The sequence below is a fragment of the Cnephaeus nilssonii genome (assembly GCF_951640355.1).
Source record: "Cnephaeus nilssonii genome assembly, chromosome: 5".
NCBI classification, from domain to species: Eukaryota; Metazoa; Chordata; class Mammalia; order Chiroptera; family Vespertilionidae; genus Cnephaeus; species Cnephaeus nilssonii.
Genome location: NC_137076.1, coordinates 25551821 through 25561988, shown reverse-complemented (window position 1 = coordinate 25561988; position 10168 = coordinate 25551821). Strand labels below are relative to the sequence as shown.

The 10168-nt window shown below is 58.4% G+C and overlaps 1 protein-coding gene across 3 annotated transcripts in view; it reads left to right on the top strand.

The window, feature by feature from the left end:
• The first annotated feature begins 1233 nt into the window (after positions 1-1233).
• Positions 1234-10168, top strand: part of PDE4A (phosphodiesterase 4A) — a 43899-nt gene continuing 34964 nt past the window's right edge. Inside the window, exons 1-2 of one of the 3 annotated variants that reach the window (XM_079771545.1) lie at positions 1234-1797; positions 9697-9750. In XM_079771545.1, coding sequence (XP_079627671.1) covers positions 1484-1797; positions 9697-9750 — 368 coding nt within the window. In that variant the 5' untranslated portion in view covers positions 1234-1483. Of the gene's footprint in view, positions 1798-8868; positions 9751-10168 lie in introns of those variants that run through there. The other 2 variants (XM_079771542.1, XM_079771544.1) reach the window with 2 other exon arrangements.

Sequence of the window (10168 nt, the reverse complement as noted above, 5' to 3'; positions counted from 1 at the left end):
GTAAGGGGGGGACGCTTGGATCCCGCTAGCTCTCTGCTCAAGCTTGCTCGCTCTGCGCGGCGCTGGGGGAGGCGGGAGCGTGAGTCACGGAGACTCCCGATTTAGGTGCCGGAAGGGGGGCTCTGCCGGCGGGGGGCTGCAGGGAGGAGCTCGGGTGTTTACTCGCCTGAAAAGAGCATGGGGGTGCGTCCCGCGGCTTCTGGAGATATGCCTCAGTTTACCTCCTGCAGATGCGCTTTAAAAAAGGCAGCGAAACATAGAGCCATAGAGCGGTGGGCGGGGAGCTGGGGTATTGGCCACAGGGTGTCCTCCTGGAGCCACACGGGAACCAAAGAGACACATTAGAAACACCCCAAAGCGGCCCCAAGCCAACCACACACACACACACACACACACACACACACACACACACGCGGACTCTCTCAGACACGACAGTCAAACAACGGAGGCTGAATCCCGTGCACAACTCCGCAAGCACAATACACACCCGAGGCGTGGGAACACATGCAGAACCCCAGGCCACAGGAACGCACACTTTCCTAACAGGCAGCACATGTGTGCGCACATCCTTCACCCACAGACACACAGACACACACACAGAGAAATCCGAAGAAACAGGCAGACCGCGGCAGCCAACCACGTGCGCACACACACTTCCGAGACACCAACAACATAAACAACCCTCGGAAGGGGCCACATTGCCTGCACACCCTGCTCCGGGCACCCACCATCACCATCCTCCGACCCACCGGCAGGAGACCCCCCGCACACCGCCGCTGCCCGCCGCAGGGGCCGCGTCTGGGGCACCGGAGCCACTTCCCACTCGTTTGGGCCCCCGGCCAGGGGTAGCGGCGAGGACACGCCAGCACCGGGCTCCGCCCCGCCAAGATGGACGGACTGACTGACGCACCCGCAACCACTCGGACGTCTTTTCGATCGGATTAACCGTTTAACTCCTTCCTGCCGGTGCGCGCCGCTGCGAGGCTGGGCACTCCGGAGAGAACCGCACTCCCGCGCCCCCTCCCAGCCCGGAGCGGGGCTCTGCGTGGGCGGGAAGGGCCCCCCTCCTCGGGTGACTGCCCCCCACTGGTCGGGACCGAGGAGGAGGGGGGCGGTGCTGACAACCACGGCGGGCGGGGAGCGGGGAGCGGGGAGCGGGGAGCGGGGAGCGGGGAGCGGGGAGCGGGGAGCGGGGAGGGGCGGGACGGGGCGGGGAACCGGAGCTGGCGCCGAACCGGGCGCCAAGCGCGGAGAGCGCTGCCGGGCACGGAACGGAGCGCCAAGCACAGGCTGGAAGCTTTGGCGCCCGGCCCGGGGGCGATCGGCCCTTAGCGCCCCCGGGTCTATCCCCGGGGCGCCATGGCCCCACGGAGGCCGGGCGCACCCTCGGGGCCCCGGGCGCTTCGGCTCTCACGCAGCTGAGTAGGGTGCAGCGTGGAGAAGAGGCCGGGGCCCCCTGGAGTGCAGGTGGGGGGCCGGCGACATGGAGCCCCCGGCCGCCTCCTCGGAGAGGAGCCTGTCTTTGTCTCTGCCCGGGCCCCGGGAGGGTCAGGCCACCCTGAAGCCGCCTCCCCAGCACCTGTGGCGGCAGCCGCGGACCCCTATCCGTATCCAGCAACGCGGCTACTCGGACAGCGCGGAGCGCGCAGAGCCGGAGCGGCCACCGCACCGGCCGATAGAGCGCGCCGACGCCGTGGACACCGGCGACCGGCCCGGCTTGCGCACCTCCCGCATGTCCTGGCCCTCGTCTTTCCACGGCACCGGCAGCAGTGGCGCGGGCGGAGGCAGCTGCAGGCGGTAAGACGACCGGCGATGGACGCGCGCGGAGCGGATAGGCGCGCGGGAATGATGCAACTCGCCCCGCTGGCCGCAGGGGGCGCTGTGGTGCGGCCGGGGGGTCAGTGTGACTGGCGGGGGTAGGGATAGGAGAGTTCTACTGCGGGAGTAGCTGGGACCCGGCCCCTGGTAGTGCACTATATTGGAGGATTACTGAAGCCATTCCTCGGGTTGACTTAGGGGGGCCATGCTGCGTGTGGTAATAGCAGGGTCTGGGTTGAGGGCTGCAGCTTTAGGGGTCTGTATCCCTACCTGGTGGCAGTGCAGGACCGTGGCTAGGCTGGGCACCACTTCAAGGGACTTTCCTGGAAGCACTGTACTGAAAGCTAGATGAACTGTGTTTGGGGATGTCCTAAGGGCACTCTTTAGGGGGGCACCTGCTAGGACCAATGTTTCTTCCAGGCTGAGGGGCTCTCAGGGTTCTTCTAGGGCAGTGATGGCGAACCTATGACACGCGTGTCAGCACTGACACGCGTAGCCATTTCTGATGACACGCGGCCGTTGAGGCGGCTGCATGCCGAGGATGAAACATTTGCTGCTCCTGAGGATGAAACATTTGCAAAATAATGTTTTTTCCTCAAAGTGACACATTATCCGAGTTATGCTCAGTTTTTTGGCGAAGTTTGACACCAAGCTCAAAAGGTTGCCCATCACTGTTCTAGCGGGTGGAGGACTCTATGGAATGGGGGTATTTGTGGACTCACTCTGCAGCAGATGGAGTAAGAAATCCAGAGAGGGCCTCTTTGGGGAGCACTGTGTTGGGGGCTGTGTGCTAGATGGAGCCCCCTTCTCAGGGCAGGAGAGAGTTAGGTTCAGTGGCTGTGCAGAGGAGGGAGATGTGCCTAGGGGGTGCATAGTCTCAGCACAGGGTGAAGGAACCCTTGCCTCCCCTGGTGACAGTGCTAGTGAGGGGGGTGTTGGGCTGTCTCTGACTGTATCCTCTCCCTGACCTGACATTGCTCCAGCTGTTGGGGTATGACCAGCTGTGGCTGCCTGGGCTAGGTAGGGCTTCTGAGGTCCTGTGATTGTAACATGGGACTGTGTGTCCTCCCAGGACAGTGACTTGGTGACTGTGTGCTACTGTGACAGTGATTGTGCTACTGGAATACTGTGACTGTGTGGCTGTATGTGCTCCCAGGGTGTGGTGGTGATTGTGTTACCGGCTGTTGTTGGGGTGCTGTGAGTGTGCCTGCGCCCATTGCAGTGACCATGACAGTGAATGTGTGCTGCTGGGACAGTGACGGTGGCCGCGTGTGTTCCTGGGAGGCAGTGACTCCCAGGACAATGTGATTGTGTCAGCAGGACTGTCTGTTCTCCCTGAGAAACTGAGATGGAGACGTTGCGGCGTGCTCTCTGCTGCCCGTGTGCCCTGTGTCAGTCCGTGCCTGCCTTCCGGGTGTGCTCCTGAATGCCTGACGTGCTGTCCTCTAACCAGCTGCTGTTCTGATGGTGCTTGAGGCTTGACTGTGTGTGCTCTGGTGACATGTGTGACTGACGGCTGTGACTGTGGTTTGCTTGCCCCCCCCCCCATGAATACCCCTTTGTTTGGAACATCACTGAGACATTTTAGCCTCTCACTCCAGGAATTCCCAAGGGAGGTCCTTTTAGGCTCTTACCCTACTATGGTAGCTCTGGGGACCTCTAGCAGGCACCGTGGCCCCCAAGGCCTCCTCCACGCACCTCAGTTTGGGACACATCCAGCCATAGAACCTTTTCCCAGGAAGCGATCGTCAGAGGCTCCTCACACACAGCCTGCTGCTTCCCAAGGGGAACTGGAGAGGAGCTGAAGGAAAACAAAACTGGAGTCAACAGGAAATGCCAAGACCAAGGGCAGCACGCCAGCGGTCACTGTCCTGAGAGATCAGGGAGGGGGTGGGGTGCAGAAGGAGGAACTGGACCCTAACCCCTTTTAAGGCCCCCCCGCCCCCCGCTAGGACTCCCGCTAGCCTGGTCACTGGGGTATTGACTCTCGGGGCACGGGGGACCGTGGCTAAGTGCTAATAATCATCATCTTGGTGGCATCTATCTCCTAATGGCTCGCTCTCGGGCGGGCTCCATGTGAGGGAATTTTTCACAAGTCCTCATCCCCAGTGCCTTTGGAGGTATTCCTGTTGGACAGATGGGGAAACTGAGGCTTAGAGTGGCAAAGACCCTGCTTTTTGCCCAAGCTCACACAACCAGGAAATGGTAAAGCTGAGATGCCAATACAGGGTCTGTCTGATGGCCTGTGTGTCCTGGCACAAGGCCTTGCCCTCTCTGAGCCTCAATTTCCCCATTTGTAAAGTGGGACTGTTGTCATCACTGCCCTATGGGGGTCGCTTTAAGAGTGCTGTGAGATGGGGGATGCGTGTAAAGGACTTAACCTGGTGAGTGCTCAGTAGCTAGTTACTCAGGGACCTGGATTCTGGAGCGGCGGTGGGGCCTGCATAGAACCTGCTCCTCAGGATGGGAAGAAAGAACAGGAACCTCAACCACATCCCTCAGAGACTCAGGTTTCTGTTTCACTGTGGCCTGTGTAGCCTCCAGGGGCCGTGGCAGGAGGGAGGGCACTGGTGCCAGGCAGAGGGAGGAAGGGGGAACTGAGAGGCCTCCAATGGGAACCTCGCTTTTTTAGAAAGGGCCTCTGCCAGTCCAGTTCTCCAGACAGGGGGGGTCTTACCAGTGCACACACGGGGTTCCACCATTCCCACGTTGGAGTTCATGCAGCCATCAAAAAGGAGGTCCAAAGAGCCTTCCAGACTTGAGTCATAGGAACCCCCAGAGAGAGGGCCCTGCCCCCATCCGAGATGGCATCCACACCCCACAGCCCCCTCCGGACCTGGGGATGTATGAGACTGTGCTCCTGGCGCCCTGCGGGGCTGAGTCATGGCACCGCCACGATCTGTCAAGAGGCAGATGGAGCTGGAGGAAGAGAAGGACTCTGGTGGTTGGGGGCGGGGGGGACGAGGGAGCTCGCCTTAATTGAGAGTGGAGCCAACGTATTGACCGCCCCATTTTGGAACCTCAAACATTCCCCACCGAGGGGGTCGCTGCCTGACCCCAGGAGGGGGTGGAGGCAGCCCGACCGGGGTCTCTCTCTGGCCGGTGGTCTCAGTGCCCATCTGGGTCCTCGCCTCCTGTTGTTTCTGGCGCTCCCAGGTCCCTGGATGTGTGCTGGGAGCACATGTCTCCGCGCGCCCCCTGCTGGACGACGGAAGAGGCACAGGCATTGCTAAGTGTGCGCTCAGAGTCCGGACCTGCCTCTCGGACTTGTCCCTGAAGGAACAAAGTCGCCGCCGCCGCCACTGCCGCGGCGCCCCGTATTATTATTTCATGATTATTGAGCGCCTGGGAATGCGGGCGCCAAGCCGGCCGACCGCAGGCAACCCATGAGGTCTGCTCCTTCCCCGGGTGGGTTGGGACCAGGCCGCCATCCCCATCCTCTACCCTGCACGTTGGACACCGCCGCCTGGCGGGTAGAGAGGAACTTGGCGGAAAAGTTGAGAACGCGGAGCTCCGGCCTGGCCTCCGCCGGCTTGTCCACATCCATGTCAGGGCCTCCTAACACCAACTTGGGTTTTAACTCCCAGCATCCTTGGCTTTCCATTCCTGCCGAGGGAACAGAGACGAAGTGGCGGGAGGGGCGGGATTGGGGTTAAAAACCAGGTCTCCTCGGCTCCAGACCAGTGGGTGAGATCCAGATTGTGCCCCTGCCCTTTTGCTCTGTGTGACCTGGGGCCAGAGATCAGGCCTCTCTGGGCCTCCGTTTTCTCATCAGCAAACCGGCTGAATAAGATCTGCTGTGTTAAGGCTGAGATGGCTGCATTGTTTTGGGCGATCAAGAGCTGGTGTTTTGGGAACTGCACTTCCTTAAAATGACTTCAGCAAAGGGAAAGGGGGCGCCCTCCACATCACAAGCCCAGGCCCTGTAACAGGTTGACCGCAAGCCCCTCTGAGTTGCAGAAACCAGGGCTTTGGGTCTGCAGGAGCCACAGACTGGCAGGGTGAGGACAGAGTTTGGGGGGCATCTGGACCCACTGCTTTCACTCTTGAGTAAACGTTCAAACCCAGACTTTGCCCTTGACTTGTTGTGTGACCTTGGGAAAGGACTTACCCATCGGAACCTCAGTTTCCTCGTCTGTAACAGGGCTATTGATTGAGGGTCTTCAGGCTGTGACATAAGATGTAAGAGATAGGTGCGGTCTGTGGCTCCAGTTCGCAGACTAGTGGGCGAGGAAGACACAGCAAATAAAGGGATAATGATCATTCCAGATGGTGACACTTGGGACATGAAGAAAAGAGGGGCCCTGGGGACAGGGAAGGCCTTTCTGAGAAGATGACATTTGAGCAGAGACCTAAATGAAGTGAGAGGGGGGTGGTATGTGGGTGTCTGAAGGATGAGGGTGATAAGCAGAGGGAACAGCCAGTACAAAGTTCCTGAGGTAGGAATGTGTCTGATATGTTGGGAGAAAAATAGGCAAGTGAGGCCAGGGCAGAGTGAGCAAGGGGTGAGTGAAGGGAAATGAGGCAGAAAGGTGATGGGGCGGCGTGTGTCAGGGCCTTGTAAGCCCGGTCAAGGTCGGCTTCAGGCCTCAGTTTACATCTGACTTCCTAGGAAGGGACAAAGTTCACTGGGCTGGAAGGGAACTGAACTGTGAAGAACCTAGTGGCTAAAATTCCAGTTCTTAGAGCCAGACAACTGAATTTATAACCCAGGTCTGTTCCTTCCGAGCTGGGTGACCCTGGCCAAATCACTTCCCCTCTCTGGGCCTTGGTTTTCCCTTCTCTAAAATGGGCCTGTAAGGAATCTCTTCCCAAAGTCTGATGTGCGGGATCAGCAAAACAATTCAGGGAAGTCTAAGGGCAGGTAAACGTGAATGTGTTTCCTAGTTTTGTTTGTACTTGGACCAAGAGGTACCGGTGGCCAGTGATGGGTCTTCATGGGTTTTGAGCAGGAGTTCTCAGCTAGAAGCAATCTGTTCCCATGTCAATAGTGCCCAGGTTGGGAAACCGTGCATCCCCAATGAGATGATATCACCTGCATGGGTGTAAAATTTGGTTCTTGGGGTGGATATGTAAAAAACAAAATTATATACAGCTCTGGCCAACGTGGCTCAGTAGTTAGAGTGTCGGCCTGCACACTGGAGGGTTCGATTCCTGGTCAAGGGCAGTACCTGGGTTGGAGGTTCCATCCCCGACCTCCAGTTGGGCATGTGTGAGAGACAACCAATCAATGTGTCTCTCTCACATTGATGTTCCTCTCTCTCTTTCTCTTCTCTCTCTTCCCCTCCCCCCTTTCCACTCTTAAAAAATATATATATGTGCAAAGCCCCCATATTCACACAGTAACGTAAACCAATATACAGTATATCTGTGATATTAACATTTCATGGAGGAGGTGATGGGGGGGGTATCTAAAAAGGCTACTCCTTAGGGAGGCAATAATAAAATACAGGGTGACAAACACTTGTCTAGAGCCTGGATCAGCCGCTCACTGACTGTGTGACTTTGAGCAGGTTGTGTCTCCCCAAGATTCAGTTTTCCCTCTGTAAAATAGGGACAGCACTGGTGTCACTTTGCAGGTGTTTTGTGAGGATTAAATGAGATCATGGCTAGAGGCACTGAACCTCAGGAAGCATTCTGAAGGTTTATTGCTGTGATCGGCATCATTATCGTCATCACTGGCTAGTACAGTGGCTGGCACATTATAAGCTCTTCATAAAGGTTTTTTTTTAAAAATATATTTTATTGATTTTTACAGAGAGGAAGGGAGAGGGATAGAGCGTTAGAAACATCGATGAGAGAGAAACATGGATCAGCTGCCTCCTGCACACACCCCTACTGGGGATGTGCCCGCAACCAAGGTGCATGCCCTTGACTGGAATGGAACCTGGGACCCTTCGGTCCGCAGGCCGACGCTCTATCCACTGAGCCAAACCAGCTAGGACCATAAATGTTTTGTCAAATAATAATAATTGTAATTAACATTTAGTGAGTGCTTACAACGTCTAGAACCTTTTACTTGTCCATCCACGAGATGTGTAGTATTATACCCATTTTACATATGGGAAAACTGAGGCTTAGTGAAATGAAGTGACTGTCCCAAGGTCAAATGACTAAGTGCCAGAGGCCAGACTTAAGCCTGGGCCATCCAACTCTAGGCCCCAGGACAGTGGAGTCAACAGGTAGAAAGGTATTTGCAGAGGTGGTAGCCTACGATAGAGATTTGCCCACTTTTCTTATTTAAAACAAGCTTTCCCAACCCCTAAAAGCCACAAACACGTTGGAGTAAGCGCCAGAATTATAACCAGTTCCCTGACTGTTCAAGGGTGTTCACCTCTCTGACTCTCAGTTTCCTCATCTGTGTAAGGGGGTAATGAGCCTCCCAGAGTCGAGTGGTTGGGCATGCAGAGCCACCTGGGGTGGTGGTGGTAGAAAGTCCCTATGCCTGTGTACTACTGCGCCTGCGCGGGAGTCAGCACTGAGGGGAGGCTGGGTTCTTGGGGGGCCACCTAATGAGCTGTGGGGGCCCCAATTGGAAGGGGTGCCTCAGAAATTCTAAGGAGTGTCTTGGGGCTGTGAGCACACTCAGATCTCCTAGGGATGTCATAAATTAAGGGGAGGTATTCTGCTGGGTTACCAAGGGCTATGGTGCAGCTTGATTCCGGGAGTAGCCTAGGGTTGTAGAACTGTCTTAGGAGTTGTGGAGGAATCTAGTTGTACCCCTGGTGTGTCTTTTTGGGGGCACCCCAGGATTTTTGTGGCTTCTCCATGTTATAGGAGCACCCCCTGAGTCTAAAGGCACTCCTGAGATTATGGGGGTGGTCTCTGCATTGGTAGGAGCATCTCAGGGATGCTGTGGAGCCACTCCGGGGTTGGGGGCCCTCTGAGGGACTGTGGAAGCGTTCCTGGGGTCTGGAGGGACCCTGGGCCTCCAAGGCCCTCATACCCATGTCTGTGGGGATGGCTAGTGACTCGGGGACTCCGTGGTACTCTGGGGGTCTCTGCATGATTCAAAGATGGTGGGAGTGTTTAGGGGGTGGGAGTGTTTAGATCCCAGGAACTGCAGCAGTGGTCCTGGGATCTAGGTGAAGGGGTTCCTCAGGGGTTCTCAAAGCACCACTGTCATTTGTAGGTGCATCCTGGGATTCTTGGGGTGCCCCTGAGGTTTGTGCGGATGTCTCATTAACAATGAGGACACTACTAGGGGACATGTGGGTAGCTTTGGAAGTGTCCTCTGGGGTCTGATTTGGAGGTGTCCTTGGGTTGTGTGAGGCATCTCAGGGATATTGGGGGCACTCCCTGGAATTGTGGAGGTGGCTGAGGAACGTTGGGGACGCCCCTGAAGTCTGTGGGGTCTCTCAGTGCCACAGGAGGTTGTGAGAGCACCCCAGAGATTTGGGGAGCGTGCCAGGTGCCTGTAGAGATGCTTGGGAGATTGTGAGGACAACTGAGAGACTGCGGGGGCGGGGGCCCTGAGGTCTGTGGGGTGTCCCCGCTGCAGCCCTGCGGGCGTCCCAGTCCCGCCCCGCCCCAGGGGCGGCCCCAGCCTGAAGCCGGAAGGGCCAAGGCGGCCCAGCGGGGTGGGCCCCAGGGCTGGGCGGCCGGCCTGCTTGGGCCACCGGGGCGGGGCGGGGCGGGCGGCGCTGCTCCCCAGCGCCCACCGAGGCCGGGCCGCCCCGCGTCCCCTGCGGCCATGGCCCGGCCGCGCCGCCTGGGCTGCATCCCGGAGCTGCCGCTGGCAGCCTTCCCGGCGGCGGCGGCGGCGGCCGAGGACGAGGCGTTCCTGCCGGAGTCCCTGGCCCGGCGCGCGCCCCGCCGGCCACGTTCGCCGCCCTCCTCGCCCGTCTTCTTCGCCAGCCCGTCCCCGACTTTCCGCAGGCGCCTTCGGCTTCTTCGAAGCTGCCAGGATTTCGGCCGCCAGGCGTGGGCTGGGTAAGTGCGCCCAGGTGGGTTCGAGTCTCCGCGTCGGCGTCTGGAGTTCGTCGCTGCCTCTGCCCAGCCTCATTTCTCCTCTTCCGTCACCAGGCAGCGATAAAAATCACCCCTGCCCGCCAGGGCTGCCGTGGAGACCTCTGATAGGGCATGCAGTAGGCGCTCAATAAACGCTACGTCCTTCCCACTTCCTGTGCAGACCTGGGTCTGCGGTCAGGCTTTGGGGAACCAACCTGCCACCCAGGGTGAGGACGCTCCTTCCGTCCGGTTGCCTCAGTCTACGGGCCTGTGAAATGGGCCAGCGATGCACTCGCGGTGGCTTTGCCATCAGGCTCGCTGGTCAATGCGTGCACCTGGCGCGGAGGGCAAACTGAAGTTCCCTCCCAGGCTATACCCGGGGGGGCTGTAGGGGCTGGCA